Below are 23,881 nucleotides of genomic sequence, written 5' to 3' on the forward strand. Positions count from 1 at the left end.
AAAAGCAAATACAGATAGAGTATTAAATATTAATAAATAATAATAATAAAAGATATGAAATACATTTATAATTCACACAAAAAGTGAAGGCACTTTCAACATCAAATAAATAAAACCAAAGCAATTACATATAGAGTATTTCATATTAAAATAATATTTAATAATATTAATAATACATAAGAAATACATGTATAATTCACACAAAAAGTCAAGGCACTTTCAACGTCAAAGAAAGAAAACCAAAGCAAATACAGATAGAGTTTTAAATATTAATAATAATAATAATAAAAAATATAAAATAAATGTATAAATCACACAAAAAGTCAAGGAACTTTCAACATCAAATAAATAAAACAAAAGCAAATACAGATGGAGTATTAAATATTAATAAATATTAATAATAAAAAATATTAAATACATTTCTATTCACACAAAAAGTCAAGGCACTTTCAACGCCAAAGAAAGAAAACAAAAGCAAATACAGATGGAGTATTAAATATTAATAAATAATTTAAAAAAAAAGAAAATAAAAAAAAGGTCTATCTAAATCACTTTAAAACTAATTTAACAAATATATCAATTTAAGGGCTTTTGTACTCTTAATCATTCTCCAAGATTTGATTGATAATTGTAAACCATTGAGTCAATTAGAAAATGTAGGCCTTATAAATCGACACTTATCTAGAACACATTTTGCCTGGAGCATAATAATGTTGACAAACATTTCTATGTTACTGTGATAGAGAAGGTTACTCTGGACGCGTCTGAGATCTTCTTAGGACAAGAACTCCGCTCAGAGAGTAGGACACAGAGACGCTTTCAGACACTCTTTAATGGTGAAGCTGGACAAGTGTGGTATAGGTGTGTGTGTGTGTGTGTGTGTGTGTGTGTGTGTGTGTGTGTGTGTGTGTGTGTGTGCGTGTGTGTGTGTGTGTGTGTGTGTGTGTGTGTGTGTGTGTGTGTGTGTGTGTGTGTGTGTGGTCTAGGTGGGAACACATACAATTATATATAATATAATATACTCTACAATGTGTTATAAAACAAATGTACATGGACTATTAAAGCAGTCCATTAGAGATGAATGGAGAATAAGCACTGTTGATTTAAACGTGGTCTGTGTCGCCCTCTAGTGGCAGAATAGGGTAACTACTGTGTAACAAGAAGTATTAACAAGCTGAGCTGGCGAATTATATCGTCAAGCAGAGACATTGTTGCAAACAAACCCTCGGTTAAGGCTAAATCTAACACATTATAGGCATTTTAGCATGAATAACCCTGCTATATTCGACGTATACTTACATTTTAGTCAGGAACGCACACAATGCTGTTTACACAATCACCCAGGAGCCCATATTACGCAGAAACGCTACAAACAGGAAATGACGTCTCAGACTAGATCGCCAAATTAAGAGCACAGCAAATCTAAACATCTCAAAACTGCGTCAGAATAAGGTAAGACCAAAACACTTTCTGACAGTTACAGTCGTTTATAAAAAATACCAAAGTTGATCTCTTCTATAAACCTAAATCTATGTCTGCGATCTAACAACGAGTAGTTTTTTTTTAAATTGTCAGTATTGTAAATTGATATTTTTGAGGTGAATAGAGAAGTCAAAATGCCATTTAAGGCTGCTGAGCACATCATTCGGGTTTCTGTACGTTTGAAAATAAATGATGTATTTTTAAATGACGTTTTGTTTGTATATAATGGCGTTGTTGTTTATTATTTATTATTTATCATTTATATAATGGCGTTGTTGTTGAACACTGAGCCTACGTTTACAATATACAAACTCAGTGACGCATTTACCATACGATATAACTCAATGTTTAACAAAAGATTGAGCAATTCACATAATAAATCAAATTGAATACAATCGTCATATAAACAAAACCTGGTATTAAAAAGTTCAATTAAATATAAGAGACATTATGAAAAAATAAAATATATATATTAAAAACTGGGCTTATCTAAAACAAGTTAAATTCCTCCAATGAATTTAATAATTTATGGGCTTATCTAATAAAATAAAAAACAAAATCTCGTTGACACGCATGACTTAAGTGTTATTATGACAATGACAATAAAGGAATTGATTGATTGATTTTAACTATTTTCCAAGATTTTATTAATAATTTGAAATCATTTAACCAAATGTGAGAATTTGGGTTTTACTTTTTATGTTTGACGAATTCAGCCTGCAATATAATAACATTAAAAAAACATTTTCTACGTCGTTTTCTTTCATTAAAATGCCAATAAAATACCCAAATTAACCTCTTCTATGGTGAATTAAAATACGCACTTCCCATACGATACAACTCAATATTTAACAAAAGATTGAGCAATTCACATAATAAATCAAATTAAATGCAATTGTCAAATAAACAAAACCTGGTATTAAAAAGTTCAATTACATATAAGAGACAATATATACACATGAAAAAATAAAATATATATATTAAAAACTGGGCTTATCTAAAACAAGTTAAATTCCTCCAATAAATATAATAATTTATGGGCTTATATACTTTTAAAAAACAAAATCTCGATGACATGCATGACTTAAGTGTTATTATGACAATGACAATAAAGGAATTGATTGACTGATTTGAACTATTTTCCAAGATTTTATTAATAATTTGAAATCATTTAACCAAATGTGAGAATTTGGGTTTTACTTTTTATGTTTGACGAATTCAGCCTGCAATATAATAACATTAAAAAAACATTTTCTACGTCGTTTTCTTTCATTAAAATGCCAATAAAATACCCAAATTAACCTCTTCTATGGTGAATTAAAATACGCACTTCCCATACGATATAACTCAATATTTAACAAAAGATTGAGCAATTCACATAATAAATCAAATTAAATGCAATTGTCAAATAAACAAAACCTGGTATTAAAAAGTTCAATTACATATAAGAGACAATATATACACATGAAAAAATAAAATATATATATTAAAAACTGGGCTTATCTAATACAAGTTAAATTCCTCCAATAAATATAATAATTTATGGGCTTATATACTTTTAAAAAACATGCATGACTTAAGTGTTATTATGACAATGACAATAAAATAATTGATTGACTGATTGATTGATTTTAACTATTTTCCAAGATTGTATTAATAATTTGAAATCATTTAACCCAATGTGAGAATTTGGGTTTTACTTTTTGTGTTTGATGAATTAAGCCTGCAATATAATAACATTAAAAAAGCATTTTCTAGGTCGTTTTTTTAAATTAAAATACCAATAAAATAGCCAAATTAACCTCTTCTAGGGTGAATTAAAATACGCACTTCCCATACGATATAACTCAATATTTAACAAAAGATTGAGCAATTCACATAATAAATCAAATTAAATGCAATTGTCAAAAAAACAACAACCTGGTATTAAAAAGTTCAATTACATATAAGAGACAATATATACAAATGAAAAAATAAAATATATATATTAAAAACTGGGCTTATCTAAAACAAGTTAAATTCCTCCAATAAATATAATAATTTATGGGCTTATATACTTTTAAAAAACAAAATCTCGATGACACGCATGACTTAAGTGTTATTATGACAATGACAATAAAATAATTGATTGACTGATTGATTGATTTTAACTATTTTCCAAGATTTTATTAATAATTTGAAATCATTTAACCAAATGTGAGAATTTGGGTTTTACTTTTTATGTTTGACGAATTAAGCCTGCAATATAATAACATTAAAAAGCATTTTCTACGTCGTTTTCTTTCATTAAAATGCCAATAAAATACCCAAATTAACCTCTTCTATGGTGAATTAAAATACGCACTTCCCATACGATGCAACTCAATATTTAACAAAAGATTGAGCAATTCACATAATAAATCAAATTAAATGCAATTGTCAAAAAAAACAAAACCTGGTATTAAAAAGTTCAATTACATATAAGAGACAATATATACAAATGAAAAAATTAAATATATATATTAAAAACTGGGCTTATCTAAAACAAGTTAAATTCCTCCAATGAATATAATAATTTATGGGCTTATATACTTTTAAAAAACATGCATGACTTAAGTGTTATTATGACGATGACAATAAAATAATTGATTGACTGATTGATTGATTTTAACTATTTTCCAAGATTGTATTAATAATTTGAAATCAGTTAACCCAATGTGAGGATTTGGGTTTTACTTTTTGTGTTTGATGAATTAAGCCTGCAATATAATAACATTAAAAAAACATTTTCTAGGTCGTTTTTTTTAAATTAAAATACCAATAAAATAACCAAATTAACCTCTTCTATGGTGAATTAAAATACGCACTTCCCATACGACATAACTCAATATTTAACAAAAGATTGAGCAATTCACATAATAAATCAAATTAAATGCAATTGTCAAATAAACAAAACCTGGTATTAAAAAGTTCAATTACATATAAGAGACAATATATACAAATGAAAAAATAAAATATATATATTAAAAACTGGGCTTATCTAAAACAAGTTAAATTCCTCCAATAAATATTATAATTTATGGGCTTATATACTTTTAAAAAACAAAATCTCGATGACATGCATGACTTAAGTGTTACTATGACAATGACAATAAAGGAATTGATTGACTGATTTTAACTATTTTCCAAGATTTTATTAATAATTTGAAATCATTTAACCAAATGTGAGAATTTGGGTTTTACTTTTTATGTTTGACGAATTCAGCCTGCAATATAATAACATTAAAAAACATTTTCTACGTCGTTTCCTTTCATTAAAATGCCAATAAAATACCCAAATTAACCTCTTCTATGGTGAATTAAAATACGCACTTCCCATACGATATAACTCAATATTTAACAAAAGATTGAGCAATTCACATAATAAATCAAATTAAATGCAATTGTCAAATAAACAAAACCTGGTATTAAAAAGTTCAATTACATATAAGAGACAATATATACACATGAAAAAATAAAATATATATATCAAAAACTGGGCTTATCTAATACAAGTTAAATTCCTCCAATAAATATAATAATTTATGGGCTTATATACTTTTAAAAAACATGCATGACTTAAGTGTTATTATGACGATGAGAATAAAATAATTGATTGACTGATTGATTGATTTTAACTATTTTCCAAGATTGTATTAATAATTTGAAATCATTTAACCCAATGTGAGAATTTGGGTTTTACTTTTTGTGTTTGACGAATTAAGCCTGCAATATAATAACATTAAAAAACATTTTCTACGTCGTTCTCTTTCATTAAAATGTCAATAAAATACCCAAATGAACCTCTTCTATGGTGAATTAAAATACGCACTTCCCATACGATATAACTCAATATTTAACAAAAGATTGAGCAATCCACATAATAAATCAAATTAAATGCAATTGTCAAAAAAACAAAACCTGGTATTAAAAAGTTCAATTACATATAAGAGACAATATATACACATGAAAAAATAAAATATATATATTAAAAACTGGGCTTATCTAAAACAAGTTAAATTCCTCCAATAAATATAATAATTTATGGGCTTATATACTTTCAAAAAACAAAATATCGATGACATGCATGACTTAAGTGTTATTATGACAATGACAATAAAATAATTGATTGACTGATTGATTGATTTTAACTATTTTCCAAGATTGTATTAATAATTTGAAATCAGTGAGGATTTGGGTTTTACTTTTTGTGTTTGATGCAATATAATAACATTAAAAAAGCATTTTCTAGTTCGTTTTTTAAAATAAAAATACCAAAAAAATAGCCAAATTAACCTATTCTAAAGTGAATGGGGATACGAGAAATACATAACTGCCGTAAAACGAAGTTGACAGAAAAAGACATAGGCTTCGCGCATGCGTGGATCGATCGGGTAGTGACGGCCGCATTCAACAGATTCCTAATACTACAATTTTGCCCAATCAATATACACAACTAAAACTAAATTAATATTCCATTTTTATTTATTTACTTGCGTCTTTATTACAATGTGGGGGATACTTTTCGATGAGAACACATTTGTAGGGAAAGTGCTGCGGATGTGAAGAAGGTGGCTGTGCGCATTCAAGTATGCTAACGTTCTGAAACGTTCGCCAGCGTTTTATTTTGTGCACATTTTGCAGCCAAGGTGAGATTGTTGTGAATGCAGCCCGCGCTGGACGGAGGAGCGGCATCACGTTGATGGTCTCCCTGGAAGGAATCTTCCAGAAATGCATTTTGGGAACAAGATGACATCTCTTCCAAGCGTTTAGGGGTAATTTAAGTGACAATGCGGGAGCTGCCTTGAGGTGCGAGCATCCACGGGAGACGTCGCGGTGAGGCCGTCAAGGCGGCATGGTGGAGCGGTCGGACCGAGCCCCTCTGCTGGACTGGGAGGAGGTTCCGTCCCGCGGTGGCGCAGACGGACAAGACCGACTCTCCAGCCCCTCGGCGCCGGGAAGGCTCGGGTGGAGCAGCGGTGCCTCTTCTTCCAACAGGTCCGCCTCTACCCCGCCCGCCACCTCCATCGCCCAGGCGGGCACGGATGACGCGCCACACCCGGACAGGGCGCGGCATCCCTCGGATTCAGGAGCGGGGCACGTGCCGCTGGAGGAGAGGATGCTGAGCTGGGAGGAGGAGAAGGACCAGAGGATGCTGAGCTGGGAGGAGGAGAAGGACCAGAGGATGCTGAGCTGGGAGGAGGAGAAGGACCACATCGTGTCCGTCTTCGTGGTGGCCTTCAACACCAGAACAGGTGCGACTTCAAGTATGCAACATGACAGAATAAACATCAACTTTATCATATTATATTATATTATATTATATTATATTATATTATATTCGCTGATTTCTCTTGGTTAAATGTGCAGTGAGTTGAGGGATGCACATACTGAGAAATATAACACCAGCAAAATGACTGCAGGGACACTTTTATAGTGGGCGTAACACACACGCGCGCACACACACACACACACACACACACACACACACACACACACACACACACACACACACACACACACACACACGTCTATTTTATATATGTATGTATGGATGGATGGACATATATATATATATATATATTTTTTTTTTAAATATATATATATATATATATATGTATATATATATATATATATATATACATATATATATATATATATGTATACAGATATAGATATATATGTATACATATGTATTTAGATATCTATATATAATCATATATATATATATACATATACATATATATGTATATGTGTACATATAGATATACATATATATGTATATATATCTATATATCTACATATACATATATATGTATATATATATGTATATATATATATACAAACATATTTATACAATACATATATATGTATGTATATGTATATACTGTAGATATATAAATATACATATATATACATACTGTATATATGTATATATATTTATATATATACATATATGTATATATATCTATATATACATATATATCTTTATACACACACATATATATATACATGTATATAAATATCTATATCTATATATACACACACACATATATATATATATATATACATCTATATATATACACATATACATATATATACATACATACATACATATATGTATATGTATATATTTATATATATATATATGTGTGTGTATATACATATGTCTATATATATATGTATATATATATATATATATATATATATATATATATATATATATATATATATGTATGTGTATATATATATATATATATATATATATATATATAAATAAATATATATATATACATGTTGGGTTTTCAATGTAAATATTGAATTTAATTTTTTTTTAATATTTTAACAATTTTGAAAAAAAGTAATAATAATAATAATAATAACTGGGATTTATATAGCGCTTTTCTAAGTACCCAAAGTCGCTTTACATGTAGAACCCATCAATCGTTCACACCTGGTGGTGGTAAGCTACTTTCATAGCCACAGCTGCCCTGGGGTAGACTGACGGAAGCGTGGCTGCAATTTGCGCCAACGGCCCCTCCGACCACCACCTATCATTCATCATACAATTCACCGGTGTGAGTGGCACCGGGGGCAAAGGGTGAAGTGTCCCGCCCAAAGACACAACGGCAGCGATTTTTGGATGGTAAGAGGCGGGGAGCGAACCTGCAACCCTCAGGTTTCTGGCACGGTTGCTCTACCCACTACGCCATGCCGCCCCAAAGTACACAACTGATAAGTAAGAAGAAAATGCATTTATGTATATAAAAGGTATAAATAATTCTAATAGACATAATAAAATATGAGTACAAAATTGTACTAACATTAGCGATGTGCGATACAGCTGATTTTCTTTCCAATGCGATACCGAATAAAATTCAGGTAATGGCGATACCGGTCCGACACAGATATTTTGTGCAAATTTTAAAAGTTATGTGTTTCAAATAAAAACATCGCATAAAGAATACAGTTGTTTATGTATTGTTATTATTTATTATATAGTATTTGTTATATTGTTTATTTACATATTATTTATTATTGTATATTTATTTATTTCAAACTCTGAAGTGTATTGAGGTAGTGGCGTAAATAACAAAATAGCCAAGCTATTACAATGGAAAAAACTAAATTAAAATAATGAAATAATAATAGCATTTAAATAAATGGATTAATAAAAACTACCATTAGCAATGTGTAACTGAACTGTAATATTTTTGTACAGGCAGAATTGTTGACAAACTAAGTTATGCAGTTAATCGCATTATTATTTTTGTTCTATTCTTACATTGAATTTTTTTTTATAAAAATGTAAGCAAAAACAGCAAAAAAAAATCTGTATGTAATGAGAAAAAGCTGAAATGTGAGTTGAACAAAGCATCGCATCGCCGGGTGCGTTCAAATCAATCTTAAATACCAGGCGGCCTCTGAATGCTCAATATTTGCTTCCATCTTGTGGACAATATGAGTAATTCAGGTCAAGGAACCTTGAAAGGCCTTTGGAATAATAACACAGCATTTACTTATATGACCAAACCAAAACAACCTTCCCTAGTCATGGTGGTTGGTGTGTTGAATAAAGACGTAGCTGGAAAATTGTTAAAATTGATCTGTTCTAAAAAAATATGTCTTAAACGTGAGCTAAACAATGACACCAAGATCCAGGATAGCTGAGCGGTTGAAAGCATTGGCTTCCATAAAGAAGTAATGGTTTCCATTCCCAGTCAGGACGTTAGGTAACTTAAAAATCTCCCAAGTTTTGTTTCACCTCCATCGTAGTTTATCAAGACGGGTCCTCGGTTACATTTGTCATTGGGGCCCTGAATCTTCTACCGAGAAGACCAAGGATTGATCAGTGCTTCGCACTTGGCCACCAACAAGGTGTACTGGGTTTGAATCCTGCTCTGGTAGCTAGGTAACTTACATAGCTGCAATGTTTTGTTTCACCTACATTGTAGTTTAACTGAGACATGGCTCCTCAATTATACTTGTAATTGAGGCACGGAATCTTCTCTTAAGAGCTACTTCATTTTACCTCTGTCATAGTTCACTGATTGCATCTGTATATTATGAAAACTGTTCTTCAGCAAGACCCAGGATAGCTGAATGGTTAAGACTGCTGCCTCTCAGTCAGTAGTACTGTGTTCAGTTCCATAACTTGGGAGAATTCGTTTTTTGTTTCACCCCAATCATAGTTTAATGATTGTATTTGTATATGAGCAAAAATCAACAATCAAAGGGACCCAGGATAGCTCAACCGTCAATACTGTGGGCTCCCAGTACAGGGGTACTGGGTTCAAATTCCAGTTGGTTTGATATGTAACTGAAGTCCAAAATTTCGTTCAACCTCAATCATAGTTTACTGCGACAGGTGTCACGATTACATTAGTGAATGAGCCAGACTCCATTTACAACAAGACCCAGGATAGGTCAATGGTTAAGACTGCTGCCTCTCACTCAGTACTACTGGGTTTAAATCCTTAACTTGGAAGATCTAGTTTTTTGTTTCACCTCCATCATAGTTCACTGATCACATTTGTATATGAGCGAAAATCACTACTCAAATGGACCCAGGATAGCTGAAATGTTAAGACTGCTGCCTCTCACTCAGTAGTACTGGGTTCAATTCTATAACTTGGAAAATCTAGATATTTGTTTCACCTCAATTATAGTTTAATGATTGCATTTGTATATGAGCAAAAATCATCTATCAAAGGGACCCAGGATACCTAATGGTCAACACTGTGGGCTCCCAGTACAGGGTTGCTGATTTTAAATTCCAGTTGGTTTTATGTGTAACTTAAGTTAAAAAATGTGTTCAACCTCATTTGTAGTTTACTGCGACAGGTGTCACGATTAGATTAGTGAATGAGCCAGACCCAATTTATGACAAGTAAATAATTCAATGGTTAACACTGCTGCCTCTCAGTCAGTACTACTGGGTTCGAATCCATAACTTGGAAGATTTAGTTTTTTGTTTCACCTCCATCATAGTTCACTGATTACATTTGTATATGAGTGAAAATCACTACTCAAATGCACCCAGGATAGTTGAATGGTTAAGACTGCCCCCGCTCACTCAGTAGTACTGGGTTCAATTCCATAACTTGGAAGATCTAGTTTTTTGTTTCACCTCCATCATAGTTCACTGATTACATTTGTATATGAGTGAAAATCACTACTCAAATGCACCCAGGATAGTTGAATGGTTAAGACTGCTCCCTCTCACTCAGTAGTACTGGGTTCAATTCCATAACTTGGGAAAAACTAATTTTCTTGTTTCACCTCAATCATAGTTTAATGATTGCATTTGTATATGAGCAAAAATCAACAATAAAAAGGGACCCAGGATAGGTTATAGCAACACTGTGGGCTCACAGTACAGGGGTACTGGATTCAAATTCCAGTTGGTTTGATGTGTAACTTGAGTTAAAAAAATTTGTTCAACCTCAATCGTAGTTTACTGCGACAGGTGTCACGATTACATCAGCCAGACCCAATTTACAACAAGTAAATAGTTCACTGCTGCCTCTCAGTCAGTACTACTGGGTTCGAATCCTTAACTTGGAAGATCTAGTTTTTTGTTTCACCTCCATCATAGTTCACCGATTACATTTGTACTGTATATGAGCTAAAATCACTATTCAAGTAGCTGAATGGTTAAGACTGCTGCCTGTCACTCAGTAGTACTGGGTTCATTTCCATAACTTGGAAGATCTAGTTTTTTGTTTCACCTCCATCATAGTTCACTGATTACATTTGTATATGAGTGAAAATCACGACTCAAATGCACCCAGGATAGCTGAATGGTTAAGACTGCTGCCTCTCACTCAGTAGTACTGGGTTCAATTCCATAACTCGGAAGAACTATTTTTTGTTTCACCTCAATCATAGTTTAATGGTTGTATTCCCCCTTTTCCCAAATTTCCAAATTTCCATGAAATTCCCATTGAAAACAATGGGACATTTTTCAAAGTTCCACAACTCCCAAATTCAAACCATTCCCACTTCAAAATATTTAGCATGTTCAGGAATTGTGTGCTCTACTTCAACAATAAAAACAAAAATAATTCCAGGATTTCCTAGAATTCCCAGTTTTCAGGAACATTTTCCTCATTAAAATTAATTATACATTTTTCAAACTTCCACAATTCCTACATTTTTCAACCGACTCAAACCATTCCACCTTCAACACATTTTCAATTCATCCTGGAAATTCAAACAACCATTTTCCCACGTTCAACAAATTTCCAGGAATTCCTATTTTTTTCTAACCTTATTTCCAACCTTTTTTAGTGCAATGACTCCTTTCACATTTTTCAACCCACTTCAAGCGTTCCAATGTCAAAACATTCTTCTTAGTCAGGACAAAAAAACCAAGTTGGTTTAAGAACTTGAAAAATTCCCGGTTTTCCCGAAATTCCGTAATACCATTTTTCAATTAAAAAACTGTTACTAATTCAACATTTCTTGACCAATTTAAACAATTCCAACACCAACCAATTCAGCTCATTCAGGACATTCATGCTCCTAATCATTTTCAGAAAAATCCCACTTTTCCCAAAATTCCCAAATTTCCAGGATGTTCCCATTGAAATGAATGGGACATTTTTCCAAGTTACAAAATTCCCACATTTTTCAACATATTCAAACTATTCCAACACCAATTTAAACAATTCCAACACCAACCAATTCAGCTCATTCAGGACATTCATGCTCCAAATCATTTTCAGAAAAATCCCGCTTTTCCTAAAATTCCCAAATTTCCAGGATGTTCCCATTGAAATGAATGGGACATTTTTCCAAGTTACAAAATTCCCACATTTTTCAACATATTCAAACCATTCCAACATCAACATTTTCCCCATATTCTGGAAATTAAAACTATAATATTTTCAAGTTAAAAAAAATTCCAGGAATTCCCAGAATTCCCAGTTTTTCAAACCTTATGTTCACCCTTTTTTCAGGCGACGACTACTTCCACATTTTTCAACCCACTTCAACCGTTCCACCGTCAAACCATTCCTCTTAATTAGGACAAAAACAAAGTTGTTTTTTGAACTGGAATAATTCCTGGTTTTGCTGAAATTCCAGGAATTCTGTAATACTATTTCTCAATTAAAAATGTTACTACTTAAACTTTTCTCGACCAGTTTGAATGGGACATTTTTCAAAGTTCCACAACTCCCACATTCATCCCACTTAAAGCGTTTCAATGTCAGAACATTCTTCTTAGTCAGGACAAAAAAACCAAGTTGGTTTAAGAACTTGAAAAATTCCCGGTTTTCCCGAAATTCCGTAATACCATTTTTCAATTAAAAAACTGTTACTAATTCAACATTTCTTGACCGATTTAAACAATTCCAACACCAACCAATTCAGCTCATTCAGGACATTCATGCTCCTAATCATTTTCAGAAAAATCCCGCTTTTCCCAAAATTCCCAAATTTCCAGGATGTTCCCATTGAAATGAATGGGACATTTTTCCAAGTTACAAAATTCCCACATTTTTCAACATATTCAAACCATTCCAACATCAACAGTTTCCACTCATACTGGACATTCAAACTATCATTTTTTCAAGTTAAAAAAAATTCCAGGAATTCCCAGTTTTCCAAACCTTATTTTCACCCTTTTTCAGGCGACGACTCCTTCCGCATTTTTCAACCCACTTCACCCGTTCCACCGTAAAACCATTCATCTTAATCAGGACAAAAAACAAAGTTGTTTTTTGAACTGGAAAAATTCCTGTTTTTGCTGAAATTCCAGGAATTCCATAATACCATTTCTCAATTAAAATTTTTACTACTTTAACATTTCTCGAGCAGTTTGAAAAATTATGACACCAACCATTTCAACTCATTCAGAACATTCACATTTTTTGTTAGCATTTTCTAAAGAAAATTCTCTCTTTTCCCCAAATTTCCAAATTTCCATTGAAAAGAATGGGACATTTTTCAAAGTTCCACAACTCCCACATTCAAACCGTTCAATTTCAAAAATATTTAGCATGTTCAGGAATTGTGTGCTCTACTTCAACAATAAAAAACAAATAATTCCAGGATTTCCTAGAATTCCCAGTTTTCAGGGACATTTTTCCCATTCAAAACGAATTATCCATTTTTCAAACTTCCACAATTCCCACATTTTTCAACCCACTTCACCCGTTCCACCGTAAAACCATTCATCTTAATCAGGACAAAAAACAAAGTTGTTTTTTGAACTGGAAAAATTCCTGTTTTTGCTGAAATTCCAGGAATTCCATAATACCATTTCTCAATTAAAAATTGTACTACTTTAACATTTCTCGAGCAGTTTGAAAAATTATGACACCAACCATTTCAACTCATTCAGAACATTCACATTTTTCTTTAGCATTTTCTAAAGAAAATTCCCTCTTTTCCCCAAATTTCCAAATTTCCATGAAATTCACATTGAAAAGAATGGGACATTTTTCAAAGTTCCACAACTCCCACATTCAAACCGTTCCAATTTCAAAATATTTATCATGTTCAGGAATTGTGTGCTCTACTTCAACAATAAAAAAATAATAATTCCAGGATTTCCTAGAATTCCCAGTTTTCAGGAACATTTTCCTCATTAAAATTAATTATACATTTTTCAAACTTCCACAATTCCTACATTTTTCAACCGACTCAAACCATTCCACCTTCAACACATTTTCAATTCATCCTGGAAATTCAAACAACCATTTTCCCACGTTCAACAAATTTCCAGGAATTCCTATTTTTTTCTAACCTTATTTCCAACCTTTTTTAGTGCAATGACTCCTTTCACATTTTTCAACCCACTTCAAGCGTTCCAATGTCAAAACATTCCTCTTAGTCAGGACAAAAAACCAAGTTGGTTTAAGAACTTGAAAAATTCCCGGTTTTCCCGAAATTCCGTAATACCATTTTTCAATTAAAAAACTGTTACTAATTCAACATTTCTTGACCGATTTAAACAATTCCAACACCAACCAATTCAGCTCATTCAGGACATTCATGCTCCTAATCATTTTCAGAAAAATCCCACTTTTCCCAAAATTCCCAAATTTCCAGGATGTTCCCATTGAAATGAATGGGACATTTTTCCAAGTTACAAAATTCTCACATTTTTCAACATATTCAAACCATTCCAACATCAACATTTTCCCCATATTCTGGAAATTAAAACTATGATATTTTCAAGTTTAAAAAAATTCCAGGAATTCCCAGTTTTCCAAATCTTATGTTCACCCTTTTTTCAGGCGACGACTCCTTCCACATTTTTCAACCCACTTCAACCGTTCCACCGTCAAACCATTCCTCTTAATTAGGACAAAAACAAAGTTGTTTTTTGAACTGGAATAATTCCTGTTTTTGCTGAAATTCCAGGAATTCCGTAATACCATTTCTCAATTAAAAATGTTACTACTTAAACTTTTCTCGACCAGTTTGAATGGGACATTTTTCAATGTTCCACAACGCCCACATTCATCCCACTTAAAGCGTTTCAATGTCAGAACATTCTTCTTAGTCAGGACAAAAAAACCAAGTTGGTTTAAGAACTTGAAAAATTCCCGGTTTTCCCGAAATTCCGTAATACCATTTTTCAATTAAAAAACTGTTACTAATTCAACATTTCTTGACCAATTTAAACAATTCCAACACCAACCAATTCAGCTCATTCAGGACATTCATGCTCCTAATCATTTTCAGAAAAATCCCGCTTTTCCTAAAATTCCCAAATTTCCAGGATGTTCCCATTGAAATGAATGGGACATTTTTCCAAGTTACAAAATTCCCACATTTTTCAACATATTCAAACCATTCCAACATCAACATTTCCCACATATTCTGGAAATTAAAACTATAATATTTTCAAGTTAAATTTTTTTTTCAGGAATTCCCAGAATTCCCAGTTTTCCAAACCTTATGTTCACCCTTTTTTCAGGCGACGACTCCTTCCACATTTTTCAACCCACTTCAACCGTTCCACCGTCAAACCATTCCTCTTAATTAGGACAAAGACAAAGTTGTTTTTTGAACTGGAATAATTCCTGGTTTTGCTGAAATTCCAGGAATTCCGTAATACCATTTCTCAATTAAAAATGTTACTACTTAAACTTTTCTCGACCAGTTTGAATGGGACAATTTTTCAAAGTTCCACAACTCCCACATTCATCCCACTTAAAGCGTTTCAATGTCAGAACATTCTTCTTAGTCAGGACAAAAAAACCAAGTTGGTTTAAGAACTTGAAAAATTCCCAGTTCTCCCAAAATTTCGTAATTCCATTTTTCAATGAAAAAACTGTTACTACTTCAACATTTCTCCACCGATTTAATCAATTCCAACACCAACCAATTCAGCTCATTCAGGACATTCATGCTCCTAATCATTTTCAAAAAATTCCGCTTTTCCCAAAATTCCCAGAAAGTTCCCATTAAAATGAATGGGACATTTTTCCAAGTTGCACAATTCCCACATTATTCAACATATTCAAACCATTCCAACATCAACATTTTCCACTCATACTGGACATTCAAACTATAATTTTTTCAAGTTAAAAATTCCCAGTTTTCCAAACCTTATTTTCACCCTTTTTCAGGCGACGACTCCTTCCACATTTTTCAACCCACTTCACCCGTTCCACCGTAAAACCATTCATCTTAATCAGGACAAAAAACAAAGTTGTTTTTTGAACTGGAAAAATTCCTGTTTTTGCTGAAATTCCAGGAATTCCATAATACCATTTCTCAATTAAAAATGTTACTACTTTAACATTTCTCGAGCAGTTTGAAAAATTATGACACCAACCATTTCAACTCATTCAGAACATTCACATTTTTCGTTAGCATTTTCTAAAGAAAATTCCCTCTTTTCCCCAAATTTCCAAATTTCCATTGAAAAGAATGGGACATTTTTCAAAGTTCCACAACTCCCACATTCAAACCGTTCCAATTTCAAAATATTTAGCATGTTCAGGAATTGTGTGCTCTACTTCAACAATAAAAATAAAAAAAATTCCAGGATTTCCTAGAATTCCCAGTTTTCAGGGACATTTTTCCCATTCAAAACAAATTATCCATTTTTCAAACTTCCACAATTCCCACATTTTTCAACTGACTCAAACCATTCCACCTTCAACACATTCAATTCATCCTGGAAATTTAAACTACTATTTTTCCACGTTCAACAAATTTCCAGGAATTCCATGTGTTTATACAAGTACAATACAATACATAAATACATAAATACAAGTAGTTTATATTAATATTCATACAGGTGTTTATACAAGTACAATACAATACAATGTGTGTGTGTGTGTGTGTGTGTGTGTGTGTGTGTGTGTGTGTGTGTGTGTGTGTGTGTGTGTGTGTGTGTGCAGGCAACATGCTGGAGTGGTGCCTCCCCACAGACATGGACCTGGAAGGCGTGGAGTTCAAAGCCATTGCCAGCGGATCCCACAGAGTCACCACAGACTTCATGTTAGTCACTTGAAATATTACATTTTTATTACTTTTTCAATGTTTTTTTTTTCATCGTTGGAGAAATGTCTGCACATTATTCATTCCTTGATCTATTTCTCTATCCATCACAATTATGATTATGACTTTTTTCACAACATATTTGACTTTTATCTTGTAAAATGGCAACTTGGTTCAACTTTTTTCTTAAAATATTTTTTTATTAAACTATTTTTTATTAAAATATTTCTACCCAATTAATTTTAAAATAACAACTTTTTCTCACAATATTTTGTTTTTCTGAAAGAAAAAAAAAGAAAGACTTGTTTTCATGATATATTTGAAAATAGTCGCAAAAAATGACATATTATTGCATTATAATTATGACTCTTTTCACATTATATTTGACTTTAATCTTGTAAAATGGCATACTTTTTTTTGCATGTTTCTATTATCACCGTCTTCATGTAAATAGGTGGTGGACTTCATTTTTTAATTCTATTTAATTTAATTTATATATAATTTAATTATTATTTATTTATTTTATTGCACAGTGTAACTCTCCATATTCCTCCAATTTAATGTAGTGGGGGCACATTTTATGTTTTAATTAAATTACATTTAAATGTATTTTATTTATTTTATTTGACTACAGAATTAATCTCTTATTACTTCATTAAGTGTGTGATGAATATATTTTTCATTAAGTTTTATCACTCAACAAATATTTCTATATTTTTCTCACATACTTATTATATTACTTTATTTTTTAATTCTATTTGATTTAATTAATAAATAATTTAATTCGTTTTTATTTATTTATTTTATTGCACAGTGAAACTCCACATATACCTCCTACCTAATGTAGTGGGGGCACATTTTATGTTTTAATTAAATTACATTTAAATGTATTTTATTTATTTTATTTGACTACAGAATGAATCTCTTATTACTTCATTAAGTGGGTGATGAATATATTTTTCATTTTGTTTTAATCACTCAACAAATATTTCTATATTTTTCTCACATACTTATTAAATTACTTTAATAATAAATATTTGCATATTCTTTCCAGTCATCAAAGACTTTCTGTAAAAGGACTATAAATATTTTTGTATTTGATTGATTTCAATCATTTTTGCATCCTATTATATATGAATGGATAAAGGAGTACGATGACCTCACAATGAAATATTAGAATTGAATGAACAGGAAACAGAATGTGTGGCATGTTGAGAAAAAGGCTAAATAAAGAATTAAAATGATAGCTCAGCCATCTGTCGGTGCCTCCATGATTCATGTCTTTGTCCACGCTCCCTCTCCCCATCCCACCCCAGCTACTTCCGCAAGGGCCGCTACTTCGGCCTGGCCTGCTTCGCCAACATGGCGGTGGAGAGCCCGGCGGAGCGCGGCGCCAGGATGAAGTCGGTGGGGATCCTGTCGCCTTCGTACACTTTGCTTTATCGCTACATGAGCTTCCTGGAGCACCAGGTCAGGTGAGTCAAGACCTGCTGGACAGGAGAGGACTTCCTGGATCCTGGTCTAGGGGCCTCTAGGGGCCACGCTTTATTACACCCCCAGAGTTCCAGTGTTCATACACAATTTGTTCTCCCAAATTTGAGACTTTTTTTTTAGGAAAAAAAATCTAAAAATATATTTTTCTTAAAATATTTTTCATTAAACTTAAAAAAAATACATTTTTATTAAAATATTTCTGCACAGTTCTTGTAAAAAAAAACATTCTTCTCACAATATGGGGGTTTTCTATGATATACGTAAAATAACATTTTCTTTGTAAAATAAAAAAATAAAAAAGTAACAAAAATATCACTTTTAAAAAAATATATATTTAACTTCAATTATGTAAAATAATTGGCATACTTTTTTTATTGAAAAATAGAATATATTATCACAATATTAGAATAGTTTTTTTCTTAAACTAATTGTCATCAAAATATTTCTACACAATTCTTGTAAAATAACAACTTTTTTCTTAAAATATTTTTTTCTTAAACTATTTTTTCTTAAAATAGTTCTACCCAATTCTTGTAAAATAACAACTTTTTTCTCACCATATTACATTTATCCCCAAACAAATAGACTTTATATATATATATTTGACTATAATCGTGTAAAATTACACATTTTTCTTGTAAAAATAAGCCTTTTTTCGGAAAATATATTTGACTTTAATCATGTAAAATAGCAAAAAATTCTAGAAAATGTTTGAACTTTTTTCTTAAAATATTTATTCCTTAAAATATTTTTCACACTTCTTGTAAAAATACAATTTTTTTCTCACAATATTAAGTTTTTCTTCAAAAGAATAATACATTTGACTAAAATCGTGTAAAATTACATATTTTTTTCTTGTAAAATTACAACTTTTTTTCTACAAAAACTATTACTTTTTTCACAACATATTTCACTTTAATCGTTAAAAATGCCATACTTTGTTCTTAAAATAGTTGTTCTTAAAATATTTCTACACAATTCTTGTAAAATAACTTTTCTCACAATATTGTCTTTTTTCTGAAAAAAAAAGACTTGTTTTGATGATATATTTGAATATAGTCGTGTAAAATGACATATTATTAGATTATAATTATGACTTTTTTCACAATATATTTGACTTTAATCTTGTAAAATGGCATACTTGGTTCAACGTTTTTCTTAAAATATTTTTTTCTTAAACTATTTTTCATTAAAATATTTCTACCCAATTCTTGTAAAATAACTTTTTTCTCACCATAAAACTTGTTCTCTTGATATATTTGACTATAATTGTGTAAAATGACACATGTTTTTCTTGTAAAATTAGGATTTTTTTCTGAAAAGAAATATGACTTTTTCACAATATATTTGACTTTAATCATGTAAAATAGCATACTTTTTTCTAGAAAAATTTTAAACTTTTTCTTAAAATATTTTGTTCTTAAAATATTTTTCACTAAAATATTTCTACACAGTTCTTGTAAAATTACAACTTATTTCTCACAATATTAAGTTTTTCTTCAAAATAAAAAAACAACTTATCGTAATAAATATGACTAAAATCGTGTAAAATTACATATTTTTTTCTTGTAAAATTAAAACTTTTTTTTTTACGAAAACTATTACTTTTCACAACATGAAAAATGCCATACGTTGTTCTTAAAATCATTTTTATGAAAATATTTCTACACAATTCTTGTAAAATAACAACTTTTTTCTCACAATTGTTTTGATGATATTTTTGACTGTCGTCGTGTAAAATGACATATTATTACATTATAATTATGAATTTTTTCACAACATATTTGACTTTAATCTTGTAAAATGGCATAATTGGTTCAACTTTTTTCTTAAAAATATTTTTTTCTTAAAATATTTTTCATTAAAATATTTCTACCCAATTCTTGTAAAATAACAACTTTTTTCTCACTATATTGCATTTTTCTAAAAAAAAAGACAAAACTTGTTCTCTTGATATATTTGACTAGAATCGTGTAAAATTACATGTTTTTCTTGTAAAATTTGGATTTTTTTTTTTCTGAAAAGAAATATGACTTTTTCACAATATATTTGACTTTAATCATGTAAAATAACATACTTTTTTTCTACACAAAGTCAAACTTTTTTTGTAAAATATTTTTACACATTTCTAGTAAAATTATAACTTTTTTCTGACAATATTAAGTTTGTGTTCTAAAGAATAAAAACTTATCATAATAAATTTGACTAAAATCGTGTAAAATTTAATATTTATTTCTTGTAAAATAACAACTTTTTTTTTTTACATACTTTCTTCCTAAAAATGTTCAACTTTTTTTCTTGTAAAAAAATCTACTTTTTTCTCACAAATTGCGTTTTTCTAAAAAAAAAAAGATTTGTTTTCTTGATAAATTTGACTATAATAGTGTAAAATTACAAATTTTTCTTGTAAGAATACGACTTTTTGTCTGAAAAGAAATATGACTTTTTCACAATATATTTGACTTTAATCATGTAAAATAACATACTTTTTTTTGTAGAAAATGTTTTAACTTTTTTCTGAAAATATTTTTTCCATAAAATATTTTTCCATAAAATATTTTTACACACTTGTTGTAAAATTACAACTTTTCTTACAATATTAAGTTTTTCTTCAAAAGAATAATACATTTTATAATAAAATAAAATTACATATTTTTGTCTTGTAAAATTACAACTTTTTTTCTACAAAAACTATGACTTTTTTCACAACATATTTCACTTTAAAAAAGGCCATACTTTGTTCTTAAAATAAATGTTCTTAAAATATTTCTACACAATTCTTGTAAAATAACTTTTCTCACAATATTTTTCTGAAACAAACCAACTTGTTTTCATGATATATTTGACTATAGTCGTGTAAAATGACATATTATTACATTATAATTATGACTTTTACCACAATATATTTGACTTTAACCTTGTAAAATGGAATACTTGGTTCAACTCTTTTATTAAAATATTTTTTTCTTAAACTATTTTTCATTAAAATATTTATACGCAATTCTTGTAAAATAACAACTTTTTTCTCACCATATTGCGTTTTTCTAAAAAAAAAAAAAAACCTGTTCTCTTGATATATTTGACTTTAATCATGTAAAATAACATACTTTTTTTCTACAAAAAGTCAAACTTTTTTCTTAAAATATTTTTTTCTTAAATATTTTTTTCTTAAAATATTTTTCATTCAAAGATTTCTACACAATTCTTGTAAAATAACTTTTTTCTCATGATATTGTGTTTTTCTGATAAAAAAAATTACTTGTTTTCATGATATATTTGACTATAGTCGTGTAAAATTATTACAGTATAATCATGACTTTTTCCACAATATATTTGACTTTAATCTTGTAAAATGGCATACTTGGTTCAACTTTTTTTTTTTTTAATTTTTTTCTTAAACAATTTTTTATTAAAAATATTTCTACCCAATTCTTGTAAAATAACAACTTTTTTCTCACCAAATTCCATTTATCCCCCCCAAAAAATAGACATTTAAAAAAAAAATATTTCACTATAATCGTTTAAAATTACACGTTTTTCTTGAAAAATTTGGATTTTTTTTTTTTTATGAAAACAAATATGACTTTTTCACAATATATTTGACGTAAAATAACATACTTTTTTTTCTAGAAAAATTTTAAAAAATTTCTTAAAATATTTTTCATTAAAATATTTCTACACAGTTCTTGTAAAATTACAACTTATTTCTCACAATGTTAAGTTTTTCTTCAAAACAAAAAAACATCTAATAATAAATTTGACTAAAATCGTGTAAAATGCCATTTTTTTTCTTGTAAAATTACAACTTTTTTTTCTAAAAAAACTATGACTTTTTTCAGAACATATTTCACTTTAATCATGAAAAATGCCATACTTTGTTCTTAAAATCATTTTTATGAAAATATTTCTACACAATTATTGTAAACATTTTTATCATATCTATTTTTGTATTGTTTTTATATTGGTTTTGTATTTATTTATTTTTTGTTTTTATTCAGTCATTGGTGGAGCTAAGGATATTATTTGAATATTGTTTTTAATATTGTTGTGCAGCACTTTGGAAACATTTCTGTTGTTTAAATGTGCTATACAAATAAAGTGGATTGGATAAAATAACAACTTTTTTCTCACAATATTGCGTTTAAAAAAAAACCACAAGTTGTCTTCATGATATATTTGAGTGTAATCATGTCAGATTCCAACCAAGCACACTTGACATTCCATCATGTTACTCATCAAATTGCGTGACCTCTGCCCGGGTGAGACAAAGTTGTCCTTGTGTGGTCACAAGATTGTCATCTGATGCTTCAACTTAGTTTGCTGCAAGCACAACTCACTCTCCATCCTGTGGGCCTACAAAAGCCAGCGTGTTAAGTTCAAGTTCAAGTTAAGTTGCAGGCAGGACTGAGAGTAAAAAGCCGAGCTGCGACGTCTCTCGCCTTCCACCTTCTTCGGACAGCTTTATTTCACTTCATTGTTAGCTGACTGTGCAGTTCTGCTGTGTTTAGGCTCCAGCTTCAGGCCCCGGGACATTACTCGCCCCTGGAGGCCTTCTACCAGGACAAGAGGGCGCTGCTGCCCCCTAGCGGCCACGACCTTGTAACTGCGTGCCCTGTGGACGCCTGGGGGAGCGCCATCAACCACAGCATGCACCCGGAAATGAAGGTGGAATATTTATGTGTACAATATTTTCATTCATTTAATATTCTAATTTCATTTTTAAAAATATCATTTGATTTGATAATAATTGATTTAATTTAATAATACATTATCATCAGTTTTTACATCATTCATTTAATGCAATCATGCATTGATGGCATAAAATGTATTTAAAAAAACATTCTTATAAAGAAAAAAAAAAGTTTATATATATATATATATATATATATATATATATATATATATATATATATATATATATATATATATATATATTAGAGATGCGCGGATAGGCAATTATTTCATCCGCAACCGCATCAGAAAGTCGTCAACCATCCGCAATCCACCCGATCTAACATTTGATCAGAACCGCATCCGCCCGTACCCGCCCGTTGTTATATATCTAATATAGACGATGCAAGGCATTAGTGAGGTTATAAAGCTTTTGCCTGTTAAAGAAAGGAGACTGATCCAATGCAGCACAGACATTCGCGTGCCACGCTGTCACAACCCAGACGCACACCAGTGCGCAATCATATGGGAGCCGCGCTGAGCGCACCTCCAAGCACGTCTCGCTGCCGGCGACGGCCGGGTATATGGGCCCGACGCTCCAGCGCCATCCATTTTCAGGGCTAGTTGATTCGGCAGGTGGGTTGTTACACACTCCTTAACGGGTTCCAACTTCCATGGCCACCGTCCTGCTGTCTATATCAACCAGGGTGAGCCCCACCCCTTTCGTGAGCGCACTGCGCGCGGA

The 23,881-nt window shown here is 30.7% G+C and overlaps 1 protein-coding gene across 2 annotated transcripts in view; it reads left to right on the plus strand.

The window, feature by feature from the left end:
* Positions 1-5,877: 5,877 nt before the first annotated feature.
* The window catches only part of LOC133621985 (DENN domain-containing protein 11-like), a 26,842-nt gene continuing 8,838 nt past the window's right edge, over positions 5,878-23,881 (plus strand). Inside the window, exons 1-5 of one of the 2 annotated variants that reach the window (XM_072916054.1) lie at positions 5,878-6,614; positions 6,648-6,755; positions 16,872-16,971; positions 18,288-18,446; positions 22,974-23,130. In XM_072916054.1, coding sequence (XP_072772155.1) covers positions 6,356-6,614; positions 6,648-6,755; positions 16,872-16,971; positions 18,288-18,446; positions 22,974-23,130 — 783 coding nt within the window. In that variant the 5' untranslated portion in view covers positions 5,878-6,355. Of the gene's footprint in view, positions 6,756-16,871; positions 16,972-18,287; positions 18,447-22,973; positions 23,131-23,881 lie in introns of both variants that reach the window. The other variant, XM_061984484.2, reaches the window with a different exon arrangement.

Source organism: Nerophis lumbriciformis, linkage group LG25 (genome assembly GCF_033978685.3).
Source record: "Nerophis lumbriciformis linkage group LG25, RoL_Nlum_v2.1, whole genome shotgun sequence".
Classification (NCBI taxonomy): Eukaryota; Metazoa; Chordata; class Actinopteri; order Syngnathiformes; family Syngnathidae; genus Nerophis; species Nerophis lumbriciformis.